Source organism: Pteropus medius, unplaced genomic scaffold (genome assembly GCF_902729225.1).
Source record: "Pteropus medius unplaced genomic scaffold, Ma_sr-lr_union100, whole genome shotgun sequence".
Classification (NCBI taxonomy): Eukaryota; Metazoa; Chordata; class Mammalia; order Chiroptera; family Pteropodidae; genus Pteropus; species Pteropus medius.
The window spans coordinates 13137260-13162560 of NW_024349800.1; the positions used below are offsets into that span (position 1 = coordinate 13137260).

The following is a 25301-nucleotide window of genomic DNA, read 5'->3' on the forward strand; positions in this document are numbered from 1 at the left end:
TAGACCGGATTTGGGCCATCACCATTGTTTATTTAACCCTTAACTTTAAAATATGCAGTTAGAGAAGCCATTGGCAGATTTTGGGCAATTAGAGTTACATTTCCTGATTTTTGCATTCAAAATATCATAGAAGTAATAAACTATGAGCAGATAAGGTAGAAACAGTAGACAGTTACTAGGCTATTTCCTTATGTACGATGCCTGCGTTTTTGGCTTCATTAACTGGAGCCATTTGTTGAGAAATCAAAGGCTGGGTGTAAACTGATCTGGGAAGTAAAATATAAGTTCTATTGTGAACATGTTAAACTTTAGATTCCTGTTAGTTCTAAATGGAATTGTCAATTGGAATTTAGGAGACAGTCCATGACTAGATGTGTGGGAGTGGGTGTGCATGTGAATGTGTGTTTGTTGAGTTAGGAGGAAAACCAAAGAGGAATATCATGGAAGCCAAAAGAGAATGGAGCAGTTGATTCTGTCAAATTATGCTGTCAAGTAGGTAAATATGCAGAAATAACTATTGGACTCGGCACTGTGGAGGTGATTTATAACTGGCAAGAATAGTTTTACTGGAATAATATGGGACAAAAACCACATTGAAGTTTTGCTCCAGTGGTGAGCAGAGAAATGGTACTACAGCCAAGGAGTGTGTGGTCAAGGGAGTGTCGTTGTTGCTTATTTTAGTGGGAGACAGAATATGTTTAGTTAAAGGTAGGAATGATCCAGTAGAAAGGGGGAATTTGACGAGGCAAAATATTAAGGACTGGCTGTGAAATTAATTGATTTTAAATAGTAAGAAGAATTGCTTGGGTTGAGAATAAAGAATTATCTAAATAGACTAAGAGCAAAATCCAAGTTCATAGAGCCTTAAGAGAGCACAGCATATTTAGGGAATAGTAAGCCCTTCTTTTAGCTGGAACAGTGTTTTCCTTTTAAGTTAGTAGCAAATGAAATGGTTGGCAAGGGTCAGTTAAAGAAAAACTAGTATATTATGCCACGAAGTTTGGAAATTTATTATGAAGACGGGATCCACTGGAGGATTTAGACCTCAGAAAATTAATTTTTGATAGCATTTTTTATAAGTAAAATAAAGGAAGATTGGTTTGCAGGTTTACAAACTAGAGTTGGGGAAACCAGTGAGAAAACCGTTATAATAATCCAGTTATTAAACTGTTATAATAATAAAGATCTGCCTGAAGACTTGTCAATGGGTATTAAAGAGGATGCTACAGTTTTGAGAGCTATTTATGAAGTAAACTCAACAAAACAAAATGGTGTTTGATCATACTAAGCAGTGAGAGAGAACTAGATATATCAAATATGGTTCAGATTTTTTTTGCTTTGGAGACTAAGGTAATGCCAGGAATATAAGATTAGGTAAAGTTGATGACTGGTTTCATTTTGGATGTTTTATAATAGTCAATTGAAGATGTAGTCAGATATATGGATCTAAAGCACAAATGCAAGATCTGGCCTAGAAATAATTACCTAGGTGAAACACCAGCATAAAATCTCATTTGCTAGTGGGCTTCTCAGTGAGAGTGGATTAAGGAGAAAAAAATAGTTTTAATGACGGCCTGGTAAAAAAAGCATTTATGAGGCAACAGTTTCAAACTACAGTTTAAAAACCATTTTATAAACGGACTTTGTAGTTTGTGGACACAACCATTGCAAAAAAACCTCTATCCATTTTTTGACTATTTCTTTTAAGAGCTTTTTAATAATAAATTTGAAAATTGGCCAGATAATTTACCTTTTCCTCTTTATTAAGATTGAAGAATTGGAGGAGAAACTTAATGATGCACTTCACCAGAAGCAGCTCCTGACATTGAGATTAGACAACCAATTGACTTTTCAGCAAAAGGATACCAGGTAAGTCTTTAAAAAGAACAATACCAATTTAGCAGTTAAAAGTAATGCCGTTATTTTTCATGCATGTAATTATAAGCTAAAATAGAGAAATTTTAGTATCTGTGCTGCCAAAGCGAGCATTAAAGTAGAGAAATTTTAAACCAAAGATGGTAACAGTTTTTACATCCAGACTAACAAAAAAATAGGTTAGTTGCTATAGTATACAAAATTTAAAAAGTCAAAATTCAACATTCATTTAGCAAACATTGCCAATGTAAATGAAGCATAAACAACAATGGGAGCTCCCTAATAAACTGACCACCACTTAACTGCTATCTAGATTAACCTTTCTTCATTTGCTTTGAAAAACATAGTGATAGACTGTCATGGCCTATTGAACTAAAGTGCCTTCTCTAGGTCATGTGCTTATCAAAAGTCCATCGTGTTTACTCTCCAATATACCTATGCCAGTTGTAATTATTATATTTATATAAATTAATTAAAATTATATAAACAAATATGAGTACAAAAAAGATACATCATTTTTATGAAAACTAATGAATTCTTTGGAAAGATTCAATAAAAAGAAGTAACTAAAAATCAAATTAAGTATAAGCAAGACAGACTTAGAGATTAGGGGCAAAAATTAAACAAATTCGTAAAAAATATCCTCTCACATTTCTTTTCAAGCATGTTTTAAGGTCTGCCATTGTAAAGAAATTAAAATTATGAACAATGATTTACACACACACACACACACGCACACACACACACAGAGTACCTCCATGTTTAAAAATATCTGGACCCCATGTAAATATTTGGCAAGTGAATGTTTCTATATTTTAGAGGTGAATGTGCAAAGCAGATATCTTTTTCCTTTATAAGATCTTACTATTTAACTGATATTTTAAAAAATTGTCTGACCAAATTATTAGCCACTGTCACATTAGATGAGTGGCTCTCATACTTTAGCATGCATCAGAACCACATGGAAGTCTTATTAGAAAAGATTGTTGGGTCTCCTCCTCTGGTTTGATTTGTGTTGGAGTCCTGAAAATTTGCATTTCTGCCAGGTTTGCAAGTGATGCTGATGCTCCTATTGGTTTGGGGATAACACTTTGAAAACCACTGCATTCAATAATAGGGCTGCTATTCTCATGCTTAAGACATTTATGCTAGTGAATGATGCTGAGAGGGTAGTTAGGCTATTGCGATAATCCTCTTGATAGCTGATAGAGGTAAAAAGTACTTGGATTCTGAATATATTGAAGGTAAAACCGATAGGATGCCCTAACGGATTAGATGTGGGGTTTAAGAGAAAAAAAAGAGCCAAAGATTGTGCTAACATCTTTGACCTGAATAAATGAAAGGTTGGAATTGCTAAGTGAAAGGGTGGAATCACTAAGTCAACTAAGTGAAAAACCACAGTGGAATTGGTTTGTGAGTGAATAGCAGTTTATTTTGGACATGTTAAATTAGAGTTGTCTGATTAGAAATCCATGTGGAGGTACATGAAAAGGCTGGTCCAGAGATATCAATCTAGGAGTCATTTGAATATAGACAGCATTTAAGTCATGAGACTGGATAAATTCCCTAAGGCAGTGAATATAAACAGAAGAGAGGACCAGGTACTCCAGCATTAAGACAAACTAGAAAAGAAGACTGAGAAAGCACCATCAGTAAAATAGGAGAAAAATGGAGAGTATGCTGTCTTGGAAGCCAAGCAAATAAAGTGTATAAGGAAGGAGAGATCGGTTGTGTCAAGTGTAATTTGATTACAGATGAAAAGAACTGAGAATTAATCATTAGCAATATGGATGTCATTGGTGACCTTGAGATTTCAGTGAAGAGAGGGGAGTGAAAACCTGATTGGCATAGGTTTAAGAGGAAAAACGTTGGAGACGGTGAGTATAGACAACTTTTGATAAGTTTTCCTCCAAGGAGGAGCAAAGGGGTTAGAGAAATGGGATCAAAAGTTGCGTTATTGTTTGTTCATTTGTTTTAAGATAGGAGAAATAACAGCGTGTTTGATGTTGGTGAGAGTGATATAGGGAAGGGAAAAATCAAGTGTTCCCTTCCAGCTCAAAATCATTGGGTAGGCAACTGACAATAACAATGTCTATTATAACATGTATTCTTTGAGAGTGATGTGCAGTTTACTGTTTTCATTACCTCATTGTTTGAATGAATACCTTATGGTGGTTCACTGTTGCCATTTTAAAGGGTTATAACTTGTAGTACCTGGATAAAGAGAAATGGAAATTATTTTAATGAATAGGGTCCAAAACAGATGTATAAGACTTAAACCTTAGGCAGAAGAAATATATAATTTGAATTTTTGAAATTATTTTTTAAGAATATTCTCTATTTAATAATTTATGTGGCTATACATTTAGTAATTATTATAGAATTGTCATTTTATGTTTAACTGGTTAAGTAAATGAGCATTTAGCTAAAGTCAATATACCATTTAAGCTTTTCATTTTCTAGTTTCATGTTACCATAAAAAGATGATTCAGAAAATTAAGTCTTGAGAATTTTTTGAAGCTTGCCACAAATTCTCTTCTAACAGGAAATATCAAGAACTAATGAAACAAGAAATGGAAACTATTTTATTGAGACAGAAACAACTAGAAGAAACAAATCTTCAGCTAAGAGAGAAAGCTGGAGATATTCGTCGAAATCTGCGTGACTTTGAGTTGACAGAAGAGCAATATATGAAACTCAAAGGTTTTCCCGAAGATCAGCTTTCTATTCCTGAATATGTATCTGTAAGTGTCTTGTATCGCTTTTTTAAAAACTGCATACGTTTTCAGACTAAAATTTGTCATTTATGTTGTTATAGCCATAACTTCTGAAGTACCCAATTATTTTATGGCCCTGATCTGAAGATGGCGAATGGTGTTCAGATCACCAAATTTTAAAGGGTCCTGACCACTGATCTCCGAAGTCAAGGAATAAATAGAGCTCCAAAGTTAATGGCTGTGTAGACTATAGAAATGAATTATTTTATCATAAACTGGTGGTTTGTAACATTCTTAACATGAAATATTATAGAGATAAACAACAGATAGGGAGTTGCCAGGGGTTAGGGATAGTAGAGGAGAGGGGAGTTCGTGTGATTACAAAGGGGTCGAATGAGGGAGGTCTGTGTGGGTCTAGTTCAGGATCTCCACTATAGAGTTGGTTACACACATCTACACATAGGATTGCCTTTGGTGTCAGCATGCCTTTACACTCTAAAACTCCCTGTGGTCCCCAGAGAGCTTTTGTTTTTATGGGCTATATCTATTAATATTTAGCATATTAGAAATTAAAATGGAGACATTTTTAAAACACAAGAATACTTAAGCATATGTTCCATTAGCCGTTAAGGATGATCTCGTCACACGTCATGTAGCCACTGGGAAACAAGAGTAAGAGAATGAACAAAACAGGCAAAAAATTTAAGTATTACTAGGGAAATAGTTTTGATCTTATGAATTCCCTGGAAAGGTCTCAGAGTGGTGGGGTGAGGAGCGAAGGGTCCCCAGAACACTCTTTGAGAACTGCTGGATTATGATATATAGGTCAAACGAGCAACAAAAAAAAGATGATATATAGATGCCATTTCACCTTTAGAGGCTGGAATTTTTCATCTGTGAAAGGGTTCATAATAATAATAGCACCTTTCAATTGAGGTGATTATGAAGATTAACTGTGATTATGTTTGTTAAATGCGTAGCTCAGTCCTTAGGACATAGTAAACATAATAAATATTACCTATCATTTTGCTGGAGTGGTGATTGCTACTCTTAGTTCTCACATGGATAAGGTTTCCAGATTAATGACTTCCTACAAAATAGAGTGTTATTTTTTGTCCAGCTTTTTATTTAAACAAATATTTTTCTACCCAACATGTGCTGTCCAAAACAAATTAAATATCTTAAGTGCTGTCCTTGAGGTTTTATCCATAGCAGATATCAAGTATCCCATTATTTCAGTTTGCCCTCTGCCTTGTTAGTGTTCCTTGTCATACCCTTTGTTTTCTCAGGAGGTATTGTGCTAACGAGTTATTTATACACAGATGTATTATGTTGAGACCAACCTTAGCGCTTGCCTCTCAACAAATATGGTACTTTTGTAATACAGCAATATGTTAAGGTGTTTCAGACTGTCTACCCATATAATAAGTAGTCCCTAATTACCCTATATAATAAGTAGTCCCTAATTATCCTATATAATAAGTAGTCCCTAATTACCCTATATAAAAAGTAGCCCCTAATTACCCTATTTTACTCATGGCTTCTTGGTTTTATAGGTACTTGTCAGTTGGAACACTTTACTAGGTTAATGCAGGCAAATTCCCCAAAGAGAATTATGAGTAGGAACGAGAGGTCTGAACTGAATGGAATTAGTGATATGAAAGATGCCTCCTGGTTCATCCTGAATGTCTCTTCCAGTGCAGTGGTAGCAGTGAGTAGAGCTTCAGCAAGAGCCTAGGATGTAAGCTTATCAAAGCAGACAGAAGTTCCTGGCCTCATGCTAGTGGAGCAACACAGATAGTAAATAGAAAGTAAAATATGTAGAATGTCATAAATGCTGCGGAGAAAAGTACAAGAGTCGAACAGGGACTGCTGCCACATGGGGATACTATTTTAAATCAGGTTGGGGGAATCGGGGAGGGCTTGACTGATAAGGTAACATTAGATCACAGACCTGAGGACAGTGATCTAATGTCAAAGGAAACAATAACAGCAAAACTCTTAAACATTTGATGTGTTTAGGAAATAACAAGCATATAATGTTGAGTGAGCAGTAGTGGGAGATGAAGAGAAGAATATTGATAGAAGAGAAGAAAGAAAGACTGTCAAAGGTGGGGAGTTATAGATAATCTGAGCCTTGAGAGAACTGAATTGGAACATTAAGACTTAAAGTATCAGTCAGGTCAATTAATGACTGTCTTGTCTTAGTTTTATACAAATAAAAACTGTATTGTACAGGCATATAATCTGAAACTTCTTAACACTTTTATTACCTTTATTCCTTTTATTACTGATAATGGAGAGTCCTATAAATTAGCAAATTTCTATTGTAATTTGGGTTTTAAAACTGCTTATTATTTTTTAAAGATTCGGTTCTACGAACTAGTGGATCCATTAAAAAAGGAAATCTGTGAACTACAAGTTAAAAAGAATAACCTAGCAGAAGAATTAAGTGAAAACAAAAGCCAACTGAAACAACTGACAGAGGTTTGTATGATTTTGATCACTGGTGGCAAGAGGAGCCATATTTTTCTATAAGGAAATCCTCAAGATTTGTGATAGAAATGTAAAAGTCCATGTTAGAAAAATAGGACTAGGGAATGCTGACTGCTGTGAGTCTTCATAAGTGGTGGGAAGGAGGTTAAATTGGAAAGTCATCTTAAAGATTGACAAAATAAATGCATGATATTGACCTGTAATCCACAGTTGAACATTTTGTTGTTGGAACTCTTTTTTGTTCTCAGTTCATACAGATTAGCCTTGTTTGTGATATGAAATGAGTTACTATCCACTCATCAGTCACTTTGCCTCTACATCAGATACAGTTAGCTCTCCTAATACTTGTTCAGAGCATGTGCCCTGATACTAGCATCATCCCCAGTAATGTGCATGATGCTACACTGGATGCTGGAGCAGTGAACACAAGAGATAATGTCTGCCTTTCTAGAGTTCAAATTTGAATAGAGTTAGAATCTTGGATGATCTCTTGACACTCTCATTTTCTGTGTGACCTTGAACAACTCATTTATTGTTTCCCGTTCTGTCAAATGGAAAAAATAATGTTCATCCATTCATTTCATTGAATTGTCCATGTTTCTGTTTCAAAGGAAAAATGTGATTTTTAGTAAAGTTGCATGTAAATATTAATTTCGAGTCCTATTTCAAGCTTTTACAAAAGAGCTATTGTTCTGATAAAAATAATTATAATTTAATTTATGTTTCAGTGCTATAATTTGCTGCACTATTAGTGCTGGACAGAATCTACTTGTGTCATTAATATAGAGCCAGTATTACAGGCAAAATAAAGACTTAGCTTCCTTCTTCTCATAGGACTGAGGAAGCCCTCGGGAGCAATGCCAGAGAGGCAGACGTGCCTATACGAACACTACTACAGGGTTCTATGTACTGTGGGTGTTTTTCCTTCTGCTCACCTGCCACATCGTGCAGATAAATTGCACATTTAGAAAGATAGCTTTTAATTTTTAAAAAAACTTGCATCTATAGTCAAAATAATAAAGGACAAAGTTACAAGGCCTCAGTTTGGCTACTAACTAATCTTGCTGCTTTGGGCAAATCATTTAATCTCTGTTATTTCTATAAAATGCCCAGGATGGTGGTGGTGGTGGCAGTACAAGGTTTATTGGGGACAAGACAGGAAGTTATCAGACTTGGTTGTGCAACACCTCATAGTGCCTCAGCATCCCTCAAGGACTTCTTGTTTTTGAGGAGGGCTGAAGGAGTTTGCCATCCTTGTTTATATCAAATCACCTCTTTCTTAATCACTTTTAACATTTAAGGATTCTAACAGTGGTTTCTCTTTCTTTGGGCTAAAAAAGAAAAAGAAAAGAGCTTAAAATCCAGAATTATTAATTAGTATGTGATATATTTTTATTCTGTGATAAAGCAAGTCTCTCTACTCTCGAGGGACTGGCATCGTATCCCAAACATTCCTTTGTTTCAACTTTGCTAACACTTTTTAGTATTTAATTGATAGGAAAGAAAAGATAACTAACAGATAGGGTTCCTGAGTGTTTTTAATGCACAGATAACTCTTGAACTTAGAAACAGTTTTGTTCGTGAACCTGTGTTAGTCAGCGTTCCCAGAGAAACAACCAACAGGATACTATATACATATAGACAGATTTATTTTAAGGAATTGGCTGACATGATTATGGAGGCTTGATGAGTGCAGAATCTGATGAGTTAGATTGGCAGGCTGGTGATTCAGGGAAAAGTTATAGTTTAAATCCAAAAATAGTTTGCTGTCAGCATTCCTTCTTGCCTAGGGGAGGTCAGCCTTTATTCTAGTAAGGCCTTCAGCTGATTGAGTCAGTGCACTCTGAGTAAAGCAGATTACTCTCCACATCATGGAGATTTAAATGTTGATGTCATCTAAAAAAAAAAAAACCCTCACAGAAACATCTGAAATAATGTTAATATATAAAATTAACCATCACAGACTCCTTCTATATGCAGATTTGTTTCTTAAAAGTTTATCACTTCTTAGCTGAAATACAATCCTCTGTCTTAAACTATTTTCTAAATTTAATAACAATATAAACAGAATTGAATCACAATTAGAAAAAAAGAATTAAGCAATCTCTTATCTACTTAATAAAAGATCTTGGAAATTCAGAGACTATGATTGACATGATAGAATTACTTTTACATTAAAGCCACCCATAAAGTTTGGTTCTTGTGCTCTGTCAAGGACCTAGTACAGGTCAACTCACCCAACATTGAGAAAAAAATAAACTGAATATTTTTATTTTATTTTTCATAAGAGTTTATTTGAGCCGAACTGATGATATATACCAAGAAGTAAGATCTCTAATGCTCTATAAACTGAATATTTTTAAATTAAAAGCCAAATCAGCAAAGAATTTTTATATAAGTATATAGTAAATAGTAAACAGTAAATATTGATATTTAATATTAAAAGATTGCTGGCTAGGTTAACAGATTGGTTAGTTACAATATGCAAATGAAGGAGGCAAAAACTACAAAGAAGGAAAGAAAGTCCATATGTGTCCAGGCAGCAGATGTTCCAGCAGCAGGTGCTCCAGTATGTTTAGGGCTCCAAGATTTTTTGAGCAGAGTTCAGCAACAGCTTTAGTAACTTAATAGCAACTCTGGGAACTGAGGCAGAAGACGTGCATAGGCTACACTTTCTTAATAGCCTCTTGACTCTATTTTAAGGGACTCTTAGCAGTGTTTATTCCATTCTACTTTCTCTGTTATCACAACTCCATAGTGGTTTACTAAGGAAAACTAAGTAACTATTTATTAGCTATGTCTCTTGAGTTTTGAGACTGGGGATTAGGAAAATAAAACTTTCCACCAAGAATTTTCAGTATTGACTTTGTCTTTTCAAAGCGGTCTTAATTTTTTTCTTTCACCACATGGTGGCAGCATCTATCTATCTATTTCTTCATCCAGTTTTGGGCTACTCAGAAAATCTTGGCATTTTTGACCTAGAGGCCAGAGTATTACATTGAGTTACCATATTTTCATTTACAGCCCTTAATTCATATCAATTGCTTTAAACCAATCAAATACTATTTTTTCCTCATATAATGCAGTAGATCTATAACTGGGAGAGAGAATTATAAAAACCAAAACTTTTCTGGCATGACATGTAGTAGTCTTCATATCACAGGTATCACAGTTATTGCATTGATTTCGTAATTATACCCTACAAAAACATTCAAGATGTTAAAGCCCTACAATTACAAAGTTAATTCTGCTTTTGTTCATATAATCTACTAGTTCTTGGCAGATAGGAGTTGAAACTGTTTTAGAAATTTAACAATATAATTTCTGACCTTTGAAAAAGAAGTCACTCTTCCTCAAATGCCAATTTTAGTGAATTTCTGGGATCCTCTACCATTTTTTCCCACATCTTTAGTTTTTTTGGGGACTAATATCTAGATGCTAACACTGAAAAACAGGGTTCATCTTTCAAGTTTAGAGTTTGTTTATAAGTGTCAATAACATAGTCTATTGCATATTTGGAACTATTATGTACATGAGCTTAGGTTTCAAGTTTAGAGTTTGTTTATAAGTGTCAGTAACATAGTCTATTGCATATTTTGAGCTGTATTATGTACACGAGCTTAGGTATGCTACTTAGTGTTTTCATAGTGCTATTTATTCCCTGTTTATGAAATCTCTTTATAGCAGGTCAGAATTTTGGCCCAGACTTTGTTGCTAAGCAATGTGCAACTGTTTTGCTATTTCAGAGTTTTTTCAGCATGCTTCTTTCATTTTAAAGAAAGAAATGTTAACGATACTATATAGGGCATTAATGAGTCTGCGCTTGATAAAGCTGTTAAGTTTCATGAGGAAATGGTGAAATCTTTTTCTCTTATGAGAACTGGTAACTAAGAAGCAAAAAGTGTTCAAGATAACTTCCTTGTTTAGAAACCTAGTTATATTTATTGAGAAAAGTCCTGCAATATTACCTTGAGTCATGAGTCTCATTTTTAGTCATATATGAGTAATATAGTTAATTTTATTTGTATGAAAATGAGGTATTTTATTAATGGTACATATTATTCACATTTTTATATTTCAGGGAATATTAACTTGTTTTCTGAAGTTTTTTTATTTTCTCCAACTTGTGAGAATTCTGAGTGAATTCTTACCTTCCCAAACCATTTCTTTTCATTTACTAAACTGCAAACCAATGTAAACTAATTCTGATTTGAACCGTTGACCCCGAACTAACTAAGCTAATTGTTACTATATCCCATTTCCAATTTCCTTAGCTGCTCTGACTCCCCACAGGCAGGAGATCACTTCATTTATTAAAGATTTATTTTGACACATAGGTTGCCACTCTCTTCTCAGTTTACATGGTGTGAGAAACAAAAGATTTAAACGATGCTTAGAAATTATATCTAAAGTAAATGCCTTTCAGTTTACACAGCTGCTGTTTGAAATGAGCCTATTTGATTTCATCTTTGAGTAATCTTTTTACATTTTGTAGAAAACATTAAGATTTGATGTTATTTTGTCAAATGATTTTTTAAATGTGTATTTAAGGAATAATTGTAGTAATTGCCTTAAAGGAGAGTAGTCCCAAATTAATTGTGATTTATACATGTGCCATAGTTGAACCCATAAAATTCACAACTAAAGTTCTTTTAACATCCTCGTCAACAAATAATAATATTAACTTCTAATTTATGGTTTTATGGTTTCCACAGAATAGATTTCTTGGGAGATAGGAACTTAAAATTAAGAAAAGAATGAACTATGTATGAACTCAAAAGCCTAGATTCTAGCTCTAGCTCTGCCATCTCTGGAATCCTGGACAAATCATTTAACACCTCTAGGCCTTAATGATCTATCTCAAAAATAAGAAAAGGCAATAGATTATCTCCAGGATATCTTTTATCTATGAAATTCTATAAATCTAAAGTACTTAACTACTGATGTGTAGAAGCAATAGGCTTGGGAGGGAAAGGCATCTCATTATGAATAAGAAAAGTCTATTAAGCTGATAACTTTACCAAAACACTCTATGATGTAAAGTTTTGAGTTTTTTTTTAATGTCGAACAGTTGAGAAATAAATATATCGAGTAAAAAAAGTGAGTGTCTGTTCACTGCCCTCCTTCTGTCCTGCTCCCTTCCCCTTCGATGTGACTCTGAGACCCACCTCTCCATGCCAGATACCAGCCTCCCTGCAGAACCCTCCCATTAACATTTCCTGGTTTGAAGCCTCTTGTTTTCCTGTTTAAAAATGTTTCTGTAACATATAGAAGAAATTTTAATTGACTTTTCATAAATAAACACACCTGGTTAACTACCACCCAGATCAAGAAATGGAAGCTCCTTTTATGCTCTTTCTTAAAATCTTTGAGAAAACTTTGCATATATGTTGCATACATATCATCGTTTCAGATGAGGTATTTTATTTATAGGTTTATAATAATCATTAATTTCAATTGGAGAAGTGATAATTTATTAAATACCAGTTTTTAAAGTCACTTTTCCTTTGTCTTGAGCTAATTATTTTAAATATGCATAGTCCACTGGTATTTTAACATTAGTTCATTCTGCAAACATTTTCAGTGCATCTACTAAAGGTTACTGGGTGTACAGAGATGATGAGCTACAGGTTTTCAAGGAGCTCTAGGTCTTAAGTGAGTGCGGGGAAAGGTGAGGTTGGCATTGTCAAGGAGGACCAGCTTAAGGTTCATGGATTCTAAAATGAACCTAGGTATATGGAGAATTTCTTGAATAGTTTTGTTCTCTGAATCCAGTTTGGCTGCCTTGTGAAATGATTCTCTCCAGTAAGCGGACTTTTCATTTATTTAATCATTCAGATTTCCATTTACATCTGCATGACTACAGAAAACATGAAGTATGTAGGCTAGTAACACATAAGAAAATTGCAGTAAGATGGTAATGAAACCTTGTATTCATCTTAACATGTTTCCAATGGAAAATGTTTTGTTTTGAATGTTTATTTGTTTATTGTTCAGTTTATTACTTTTCACTTGATTAAATTTTTTTTGTTGTATTAAACCATGTATGTTACAGCTTAACAATAAAAATATGAATTTTTTTTTTGTGAGCAGTTAGGCTCCCAAATTTAAGAAAGTAAGATACCCATAAAAAAAAAAAAAAAGGTGAAACAAGAAAACATACAATTACAATACCAGGTTTACTATTTTTAGCCTCTTATTTCTTTGTGTGAATAAGTTAGGAGATTGAAATGAAAACATTAATTCTGGCAGTCAAAATCAGTTCCATTCTAGATATATAAAAAAACTGGCAACGGTTGAAATCCTCTCTTAGTCTTTATTTTTCCTGTGTAATTTTTAAAATTATTATTATAAAAGGAGATTGAGATTTGCTGTTAAGCCATTTACTATTATATAGTAACTTTCTGTTAGAAAGGGCCGATGACTGGGAATTTTGTGTGTCCCTTTATGTTTGAAAGGTGGTTTTTTTAACTTCTTTTGTTTTAGTCTATTTAATGTCCTCTTTTGCTCCTTTCAACAAACATTAATTGCAAACCTATATAATAAGCAGAGTACTAGGTACTAAGATTATGGAAAACCTTAAAATTTTCCTTCTGCTGTGGAAGGCAAGTAGTGGCTGCTTACAGCACATAGGATATGTTTTCTGACAGATGTAAGAACCAGGTGCTGTGGAAAATATAAGAAGGACATCTGAGTCAGATTTGGGGCTTGGAGTCTTCCCACATAAGTTGATGTTGAGTTTTAAGGCAGAGAAGAATGCATAGGAATAATATAAAAATAGACTTGTCTACTCTCTTTAGCCTTAACCTCAAAGTTCTACACAGTCATTGAGTTTGGTTCATTTTCAGAGAAGATGCTATTTTTCCTATTTTCCAGTGTTATGCTTTAATCTGTTTTAGTTGCTAATAGTAAGTGAAGTAGATTTTTTTTCAAAATATAAAAGTAATCATTTTATTTAAGGGGAAATTTTTCAGGTGAAAAGAAAAGTGTTGGTAGAATATGTACCTTCCTGTGCTGAACTTCAGTTTATACTTGGTCTTATGGTGTTTATAGTTAAAGATATTTTATATACCTGTATATAAACACGTATGTAATGTGTGTATGTGTGTGTTCATATCTCCTTAGGAATTGCTCTCCGATCTAGGAGTTTATACCCCATATAGTAATTGTCTTAAAGGAGAGGAGTCTAAAATTAATTATGATTTATGCATATGCCATAATTGAACCCCCAAAATTTGCAACTAAAGTTCTTTTAACGGCCTGAGCAAAGGTGAGGATTATGTGCTAGCTAAGGTTGTGAAGCTTCCAGAACTAGCAGAGATGGACCAGGGCCAGGTGCTGATGTTCTCTTAGATCTTTATAGTTTCAGATCTTGGCATTTGCACACTCACAAAACCCCATTTCTTTGGGCATTGATGCTCTCTAGATACCTCACCTTATAACCTTTCTCATTTTCAGACAACTGGGACATTCTCCTTTCTTAAGTGAATCCCTTGCTATAGATTTAGTCATCCATTTCACCTTAGCTCCTGGCCTTGGTTACTTCTGTGGTTCACCCACAGCCATGGCCTTGCATTTTATTCATCTTCTCATCTTTAGTGATTGTCTCTTATCTTGAGAACTTAGTCTCATAGTCACATTCTGCTCCTTGTCACCCAGACTGATTCACTTGGGAAGTTACCAGTTCAGGCTGGTCGCTGAACATATTACTTCCTATATTTCTGTGTGTCTTAATCATCTGCTTCCAACTTATATTTAACAGCATTTCCCATCTATATATTTGTTTACCAATCTTTAAATTTATTTTCTCTCTTTATCATGGCATCAGTCTTAAACCTTTCTCTTGCCGGTGTTCTCTAATTCTTCCCCAGCTGTTTTTTTTCTGAAACCCTGCCTGACAGAAATCTCACTCCTCATTTGTCCAGCTGAGCACCACTGGATAAAATCCCATAGGCAGGAGCAAGCACTATAAGTTTATTGATATCAACCTCAAATGGACCCACGCAGTTGTGCTAAACTTCATTTTTTTCTGGTCCTCTCATTTTTCACAGAGGTTATTTTAGGCATTCGTCATTCTGTTCACATCTCTAGCTTTCCACTTTCTTTCTCACTATCAGCAGACGACTTGGTATTCCATTTCACAGACAGTGGAAATCCTCAGACGAACTCCCACAGTTTCCTACCACCAATCCTACAAACATATTTACATCTGCATTCATTTTGGTCTGTTTGTTTGTTTGTTTGTTATTGTTTATAGTGGGAAGAATTTCACTTTCAAGGAGTGGAAAAAAAATATGCCTTTAGAAATCAAGTGGTTAATATAAATATGTGAAGCAATAGGGTAAGGAGTGGTTCTAAGGCTTATAGCAAGGACGTCAAACATCCTTGATATCTAAGGACATCAAACTTAAGTTTTTAATATAGGTATACCTCGTTTTATTACGCTTTGCTTTGTGCCTCACTGATTTTGCATTTTTTGTAAATTAAGATTTGTGGCAATCCTGCATTGAACAAATCTATCAGCTCCATTTTTCCAACAACGTTTGCTTACTTCATATCTCTGTGTCACATTTTGGTAATTCTCACAATATTTCAAACTTTTTCATTGTGATATTTGTTATGGTGATCTGTGACCACTTATCTTTGATGTTATAAGACTATTATAATTGTTTTAGGGTACCACAAACCACACCCATGTAAACCAGTGAACTTAACTGAACAACAAAACCTGAATGACAGCATATCTGTTTATAACATGGTTTACTGAATATTATGTCATTGTTTAGACCTGCTGCTCAGAAAAAAAGATTCCTTGCAATATATTTCTACTCATTTGATCAACCAAGAGCTCAGATGTAGATGTGCAATGAGAACAATATTGTTTTCATTCCTGCTAACACAATATCCATTCTGCAGCCTATGGATCAATGAGAAATTCCGACTTTCAAGTCTTATTATTTAAGAAATATATTTCTTAAGGCTATAGCTGCTATAGATAGTGATTCCTCTGATAAAGCTGGGCACCGTAAATTGAGAACTTGGAAAGAATTCGCCATACTTGATGCCATTGAGAAAGTTCGTGATTCATGGGAAGAGGTCAAAATAACAACATTAACAGGAGTTTGGAAGAAGTTAATTCCAACTCTCGTGAATGACAGCAGTGAAAGTAGCAAGAGAACTAGAATTAGAAGTGGAGCCTGAAGATATGACTGAATTGCTGTAATCTCATGATAAAACTTGAATGGATGAGGAGTTTCCTCTTATGGGTGAGCAAAGAAAGTAGTTTCTTAAAATGATGATGGAGTACCCTCCTCTGTAACCCTATAATAAATATCATAGTAACATTCTGTTCTCATGGAGAATATCAGTGTGGAAGAAGAACATAATACTACACCAAAGTAAAACACATCGAATATAGTTTTCTTGTCTAGCCCTTTGATAGAAATTTGGGGGCCAAGATTTCAAAGTTGTGTTTGATAGTTTAAAAAGGACAAAAACAGTGTCTTACTCATCTTGGTGTCTACAGTGCCTATCCCAGGACCAGTCACATAAAAATAATTCACTCAGTATTTGTGGAATGAATGTGACCACACTTAGCTGGTCAGTGACTTGAGAAAGAGTGACTTGGGACAGGATATATTCAACATGACAGGTTCTGGGGTGGAGTTGACAGTTGCTTGCAAGATCTGATAAGTTGAAAGAAAAATAAGTAGGAACTCCCATCGTTGTGTCATGTTTTTCCTCCCTATTTCTGATTCATTTATTTCTTAATTCGTTCAAAAACATTTATTTCCTTCTTACTGTATACCAAATAATGTGTAAAGTGATGGAGATCCAGTGGTGAATAAAACAAAGATGTTTACATTCTGGTGAGGTATATAGAAAATTAATTTGATGGCACAGTGAGATTCGTGCTCTGGAGGAGGCAAATAATCAGATACTGTGTAGCTATTCAGACAGTAAGAACAGGTTAGAGAAAGCCTGGTGCATTTAGAGAACTTCAGATCTTCACTGGTGTTAGAGGGTGAAGTGTGAACATGAGAAATGGTGAGAAATGAGGCTCGTAATAAGCAGGGCCAGGTTGTGATTTTAAGGTTTTCACTTCTACGCCTCTCCCATAGCTCTCCAATTCCTTTCTACTGGTCTGGTGAGTAGAGGGAGCAGCAGGGTAGAAATATGTTCCAAGTACCACAATTTTTTTTTTTCTGAATATCACCACTGACACTGCATAATTAATGTCTTCACTAACTATGTCATTGAAGACATTTGATATTCAAGTGGTTCTTTGTTTCTAAATTATGAAACTCTTCAAGAACAGAGGATGTTAAAAACATCATTTGGCATTGGTAGTCATTTTATGTACTATTCTAGTAACCAAGGCATGGTTGTACTATTTTTTTTTTTTTCTGTGAAAAACAGAGCTCAAGTTTTAAACAACTTTAAAAAACTACTATGTGATTTATGATTACCTTTGAGTAGAGAAAAATTACTAGGTAGAAAAATTACTAAGTAGAAAAATTGAGGATTTTTTTTTAATTACGAGGATATTCACAGCTTAACAGAACTCAATACAGAATTTGGTCAGGTATGTTTAGTTTGACATGTTTTATTATTGTTTGGGTTTATAGACTTATGAGGAAGATCGAAGAAACTACTCTGAGCTTCAAATTAGATGTCAACGTTTGGCCTTAGAATTAGCAGACACAAAACAGTTAATTCAGCAAGGTGACTACCGCCAGGAGAACTATGATAAAGTCAAAAGGTAAGTGGTTAAGATGGCTACAGTAGTTTTTCTTATTTTTAGTATGCATCAAAGTCACCTGAATTTTTACTATCGACATTGTTAATTCTGCTTTGTACAGTCGTGTGCCACTTAACCAGGGTACATTCTGAGAAATGTGTCATAGGGCAGTTTCATCTTTGTGCGAACGTCATAGAGTGCAAACCTAAATGGTATAGCCTAGTGCTGTAATTGTATGCACTATACTTTCATACAACTGGCAGTGCTGTAGGCTTGTTTATACCAGCATTACCACAAACATGTATATGTTGCGTTAGTATGTATGGGTTTGATGTCATTGGACAAGAGGAATTCTGTAGCTCCATTATAATCTTATGGGACTCTCATCGTATATGTGGTCTGTCGTACCAAAACGTCTTTATGTGCCATATGACTATACCTTATTCTATTTCTGTCTCCATGTCTGGAGTTTTGACTTCTCTAGAATGTCATATAGTTGGAATTACACAGTTTACAGTCTTTTCAGACAGGCCTCTTTCAATTAGTAATATACATTTAAGTTTCCTCCTATCTTTTCATGGCTTGATAGCTTATTTCTTTTCAGCACTGAATAATATTCCATATCTAGACTTTCCAGTTTATTTATCCATACACCTACTCAGGGACGTCTTGGTTGCTTTCAAGTTTTGGCAGTTATGAATGAGGCTGCTATAAATATCTATGCACCAGTTTTTGTGTGAACATAAATTTTCAACACCTTTCAATAAATACCAAGGAGCACGATCATACAGTAGGAGTATGTTTAGTTTTGTAAGAAACTTCGAAACTTTCCCAGAGTAGCTTGTACCATTTTTCATTTTCATCAACAATGAATGAGAATTCCTTTTGCTCTACGCACATGCCAGTATTTGATGTTGTCAGTGTTCTGGATTTGGGCCATTCTGTTAGATGCTTAGGAGTAACTCATTGTTATTTTAATTTGCATTTCTCTGATGACATATGTTTGGAGCATCTTTTCATGTGCTTATTTGCCATCTGCATGTCTTCTCTGGTGAGATAGCTGTTAAGATTTTTGGTTCGTTTTTTAATTGGGTTGTATGTTTTCTTACTGTTGAGTTTAAAGAGTTCTTTCTATGTTTTGAATCACAGTCCTTTATCAGATATGTCTTTGGCAAATATTTTCTTCCAGTCTTTGGCTTATCTTTTTATTTTCCTGACATATACTTTATTCTTCATTACATAGAAGTGTAGAGTTTGGGCACTTTGTTGGGTTTAAATTGTATTTTCATATCAATCGTTTTAATTTTATTTAGAAGTTGCTGCTGTCTTTTAAAAGGTAATATCTTAGAAGCTAGGAACCCAGTAAAATCCCATGTATATACATATGTTTTAAATTTTACTTAAAGATTATTTTTATTTTATGAAATCAATTTAAATACTTGATAGTTTTATTTGAAGTTTTTTCAGCTATTCCTTTCTGACAGAAGGCACGCACACTTTCAAAAACAGTCACTGCTTAGCAGCTATTGCAAATAACTTTCCTTTTACAGGAATATGCTTTTATGTTATTTGTGCATTAATGAACCACTCCATAACTGTATGTGCCTAGGTAAATCTCTTATCCATTCTAAGCCGAAGTTTTGTCATCTGAGATAGTGCTAATACAAATAACTGCACTATATAAAGTAAGAAAATCAAAGAAAAATTTATGAGATCTTTATTTATAAATTTGCACAGAGAGTAAGAAATATCACCCTAATTATTCACTGCTATATCTGCGTCAACTACAATAATTCTTGAAATATACTAGTCACTCAGTGAATATTTTTTTAATGAATGAGCACTATAAATCGTATAATACAATAAGTAAATCTGCAAAGATTTGGGGATATAACTTTTGTGCTCCTACTCCCAGCATGACTGACATGCAATATTTATTATTGTGTCAATATATAATAATTACTGGAGCTTGAAATCATGAGAGTTCTACTCAATGCACTCTTAAATAAAACTAGATTTCAAAAGACTCATTTTCAAAATGAAGCAGATTATGATGGTAAAATAATACTTTGAGTTGGTGTTTTGATGTCTTCTCTACCACTATAAATGTGTAGTAATAATATATAAATTATGAGAAGAGAAAACGAAAAAGCATAATCATCAGAATAATGCAGAGTGGCCATGAATTAAAGTTAAATGAACTAAGTTGAGTCATGACTTGATAATTTTTGAAGCCAGGTGATAAGAGCATAGGGGTTCATTATAGAGTGTGTGTGTGTGTGTGTATTGTGTGTGTGTGTGTGTGTGTGTGTGTGACTGACTGCTGTGGGAGGGGTATTTTCTATAATGAAAAACGAGGAAAGAAAAAAATGTAGCCCTGACCAAAAACGTAAACATCTTCATGTGCTAGAAATGGAACAGAAAAACAAACAAGGAACAGGGGCTCAAACTATAAATCCTTTGGTTCACTCAATAGAAAAAATGGATTTAAAGAAAAAAGGATCTGGTCACAAAAATATAAAATAAATTGGGGAGGAAAATCACTTTTCTGTTCTTCATAAGTTCTCACAAATATGCAAAAGGAAACGGGTATGGATGTTAACTGCATCATTACTAGAAAGAATTCAAATGCTTTTCAACAGCAGAATAGAAAATAAATTGTGATCTATTTCTATAGTGTAATTCTGTGTAGCAGTTAAAATCATTAAGATAGTTCTGAATGTATATGGATAAGTCAAATACATAATACTAAATTTTAAAAAGCAAAATGCATGAGTCTATTTTTTATTTTTTAAAGCAGCTTCTTAACTTTATGGCATAATATAAGGTTCTTGGGTTTATTTTGTAATTTCATTGCTTTAGCCCTTTCTCTAAGGTGTCTTGGTTTCTTATAGTGGGGAATATTACTCAGATTATTAATATCTGGGTACTGGTCATTGTTTCTAGGTCCTTTCAGTAGGCAAAGGCAGTGAGGGAAGAGGGAAGATGGCTTAACACACTATGGATAAGAGCGTACTTAATTCCAATTCAGCATGATAATAGCTAGTTTGAAGGGGCTCTGACTGGCCACATGTGGCGCAACTTAAATATCAAGATGAGTATTAACAAAAATGAGTTACTTAATTGAATAGAATAAGAATTTTTAAGTACATGCAAATAATAAACACGAGCTTTATAGAATGCAAACCAGCAAATATATATGCACATTAGAATTATCATTTTCTAACTTCATAATACTGTTTAATTCAGAATCATCAATGGAAGCTAAAACCATTGGGTAAAAGTATGTCAGGGAACAGAATATTTATACCATTTCAGAGTATGTCACCACCGATTACTTATTAATTGCAAAAGACAAAACGGTACCTTTATAGAGAACTTTGGCAGATACCACATTGAGCAAATGATCAAAATCACTATCACCAACCATGGGATAAAGTAACACCATGTGCCTCTTTATGTGCTATACTGAGAACACATTGTCACTTATGTGATTCTCCTGCCCAAAGTGCTGAACTTGGATCTAATCATAAGGAAATATCAGACAAATGAAAATTGAGCAACATTCCATAAAACTGTTGGCTTCTGATCTGTAAAAAAGTCGGTGTCGTACAAGACAGTGAAAGGCTAAGGAACTGTTCAAGGTTAAAGGAGACCAAAGACTCATAACATTCAGATGCAATGCATGATAATACATTGGATCCTGGAACAGGGAAAAAATTTCCATAAAAGACATTTTTGAGACAAGAAAAAAAATTGAAACTAGATTAGGTATTAGATATTGTATTAGGGCTAAGTCTCCTGAATTTGATAATTATACTCTGATTATATAAGAGAATATATTTAATCTTATGAAATTCACAGTGAATTTTTTAGGATTAAGGGTACTAATAATGTCTACATATAACTCAAATAGTTGAGAGGGGAAAAAATGCACGTTTGTGTGTATGTTTGTACATATATATGTATACGTGTATGTATCTGTATGTATTCATATATATTCATTTACAGATAGAGACAACAGAGACTATGACAAAATAGTAAATAATACAAAGTAAATATGACAAAATGTTAACAGTTGTCGAGTAAAAGTAAAAACATATATAGAAACACTAAATTCATCAGTTTATCTGGGAAACGATATAGGCATAGTGAGGAAAATATAGGGAACTTCAAGTTTATTCATAGTATTCTATCTTTTTAAAAAACAAAACTTTAATGTTAATATAAACATGGTAACTTATGTCAACTATAGATAGCAAGTTCATGAAACTTTTTCTATATCATACTTTATAATTATTGTTTACAAAAAAAAAAGTACAGGGAACATGATCATTACCTCGTAAGAATAAAAACGTTTGTATATAAAAGCGCAGAATACTTAAAAGTAATATGTACCAGAGTATTAATACTGTTAGACATCTTTAGTAAGTGGGTTTATGGATGATTGTTATGTTTTAACTTATCCTTTGCTCACTTTTCTTCAGTATATATAATACTTTGTTAATCAGAAGAAAAAAAAAGTCTAAATGAGTTACTGAATAATGAAACAAAAATAAGTTTTAATAGCCCTCTCCATGGAAATGCCAGGTCAGTAGATGAAATAAAGTACAAAGGAACTGATTCTGAGTGGAGAGGTTAAGAGTAAGTAAATTTATTTCTCTGCTCATTTTTTAAGAAACCTGTTGTGGTCCACTCCTTGGTTTTTACTGTTTAGGAGAAAGAGCTGGTCTCAATATGGAAAGTAGAATCTCTGAGTAATCAGAACCAATTTGTGAATGAAAGAGTCACAAGAATTCCTGCCTGTGTGTCTGCTGGCTACCTGAGTGATGAGTTAAGGCCTTTATGATATCGAACTGAAAGCCTAGAGCCAGGTATAAATTCTTTAAAAATTTTGGCTTCAAGATAAGATTGAAGATGATTAGTGAAAAGATACCATATTGTGCCTTAGAAAGTTTTATTATTTACTTTACTGACTAGTGTAGTTTGTGTATTTATTTTTTAAAGATGATAAATTCATATGTATGTATCTGAACAAGGTCCTTCTAAATTTGAAGGACCTTGTTTATTGTTTATAGAATGACGCTAAAGCACCACTGCTAGTATCTCTGTTCAGTTTTCTGTAACATAGTCAACAGTTTTTAAATGTTCATTGTAAAAAGGGCTATAAAATTTACATATGTATTTGAATTTTATTTTACTAAAAATAAATGTATTTGAATGTTTTAGTGAACGTGATGCACTTGAACAGGAAATAATGGAGTTAAGAAGAAAACATGAAATACTTGAAGTCTCTCACATAAATCAAGCTAAAGAAAGAAATGAATTATCAAAAGAGGTAAGCTTATAGAGTCACTTGTATTTTATTGTACAGTGTGATTGTGGACATAGCCCAGGGCAGAATTGTGGAAGGGACATTGGTTTCTTTTTGATATAGTTGCCAGGAAGAAGGTACTTTTAGTAGCGTTTGGATGAAAAATTGCAAGGTAAGAATGAGCCCTTTGTATGAAAGAAAACAATACAGTAAACCTTGAAAAGTAAGAACACTCTGTTTCTCTGTGTATGTAGGTAGCCAACTTAGAGCAGACTGTTACTTTACTACAAAAGGATAAAGAATATCTCAATCGCCAAAACATGGAGCTTAGTGTTCGCTGTGCCCACGAAGAGGATCGCCTTGAAAGACTTCAGGCTCAACTTGAGGAAGCCAAAAAGGCTAGAGAAGAGATGTATGAAAAATATGTAGCATCCAGGCAAGATTTTCATTGTTTTCCATATAAATAGATATAAATTAACACCAGCTTCTTTGAGGGAACTCCTGGCTTTGGGGAAGAATAGCGATTTTTTTCATATCTATAAGATGATGTTAAGATTATAGTTCATTTTGTTTACTTATAAGATATTCTAATCGATTTTTTTTCTTAACATGTTGTGATTTTTCCAACAACCAAAAGCCTATTTCTTTTAGGTATTACTATTTTTTTTTTTTCATTACGACATAACCTTTTTAATTCCCTATAACTGACATCGCTACATAAGTATTTTTGAAAGAAAGGGTATAAAAGTATCTCTATAGAAGTATCTTTTAAGAAAAAAAAACTAATCTAATCCTGTGGAGCCTGATTACTCTGACCTTTTCTTAACTGTATGAAACATAAAAAGATGAGGAGACAGCACCGCATACTGTTTTAAGGCACAGGCTCTGGAATCAGATGCCTGCATCTCAATCCTGTCTTCTCTCCAACTGGATGTATAAATTATTAGAGTTCCTTTATACTAATAGCCCTTATAATCCTTCAGTTATTTATTTTTAGCAGCACATCAAAAACTAAAACAAATTCTAAATTTTATACTTTAAGACTTCACACATTCATAACTTTTTCCCTACCCTGTGGCATTTTCATTAGTTTGTACTCCTGCTAATGCCTTACGTAACGCTCTGACTTTGCTAAGAGATCACAATGGCTATGGTTGTGTTTAGAAGGAAAGGTTTTGTAGAGTCAATGAGAATCATTTTTTAAAAATATTTGTCAATCTGTAACATACCAGATTATATTTCTAGATGAAGGACATTCCATGTGCATCAGTTTTCAAGTCTCTAGCCATATACATTAAAAACTATCAGTAAAATATTTTTGAAAATCAATAATTATTCAACATGAGTTAACTTTTTGTGTAGTAATCAAGCCTTAAAAGCAAACTTTAGATGGAACAAGTTTGGAATAGTATTTTTAGAAACTATAAAACTTTATATCTAATAGCTATGTCTTTCAAGTAACATTGTATTTAGAGCATATTTGACATATTAGAATCTTACATGAAAGGCAAAAACTTCTTTCTTTACCAAAAAGAAAATTTATGGATATTCTTTTTGATTCCTTGCAGAGACCATTATAAAACAGAATATGAAAATAAACTATATAATGAACTGGAACAAATCAAATTGAAAACTAATCAAGAAATTGATCAACTTCGAAGTGCCTCTAGGGAAATGTATGAACGGGAAAACAGGTAAAGAAAAAAAAAAGGAAATTTGAGTAATATTTCTGTTTATTTGAAGCTTATAGTTTTTTTTAAATTAAACTATTTCTGTGACATAATATCTATTTTAATACATTAAATAAAATTTGCCATAAATCTAAATATAATGGAATATTAAGTTCTAAGGTCTTCGATAACTAGGTTAGAACAGGGTTTATTGGGCCTTAGGCCTCTTGACTCTGGTGTTCCCATTCTCCCTTTATTACCTGGTAACTTGTCTTTCTGCCTTTAGCTCAGTTCAGATCGAGGACAGAGATGAAAAGGAAATTGGAAAGTACTAACAGATCAGTACTTCTGCCCTATAACTGTGCCTAAAATCTTCAGGAAATTTTTAATAACTAGAATAATAATATGAAATATTGCATATGCCTCATTTAGTTGCTGACTCTGAAAAACATCATGTAAGATCATCTTGAAGGAGAATTATTTTTTTT

At 33.7% G+C, this 25301-nt stretch overlaps 1 protein-coding gene across 7 annotated transcripts in view; it reads left to right on the forward strand.

The window, feature by feature from the left end:
- The window catches only part of PIBF1 (progesterone immunomodulatory binding factor 1), a 149634-nt gene that overhangs the window by 5661 nt on the left and 118672 nt on the right, over nt 1-25301 (forward strand). For all 7 annotated transcript variants that reach the window (XR_005658172.1, XR_005658171.1, XM_039886833.1 and 4 more), the window contains exons 3-9: nt 1769-1869; nt 4421-4619; nt 6960-7079; nt 17717-17850; nt 23059-23167; nt 23398-23579; nt 24712-24837. Coding sequence is in view for 5 of the 7 variants with exons in the window: in XM_039886833.1 (XP_039742767.1) it covers nt 1769-1869; nt 4421-4619; nt 6960-7079; nt 17717-17850; nt 23059-23167; nt 23398-23579; nt 24712-24837 (971 nt within the window). In the remaining 2 variants the exon portion in view is untranslated. The remainder of the gene's footprint in view (nt 1-1768; nt 1870-4420; nt 4620-6959; nt 7080-17716; nt 17851-23058; nt 23168-23397; nt 23580-24711; nt 24838-25301) is intronic.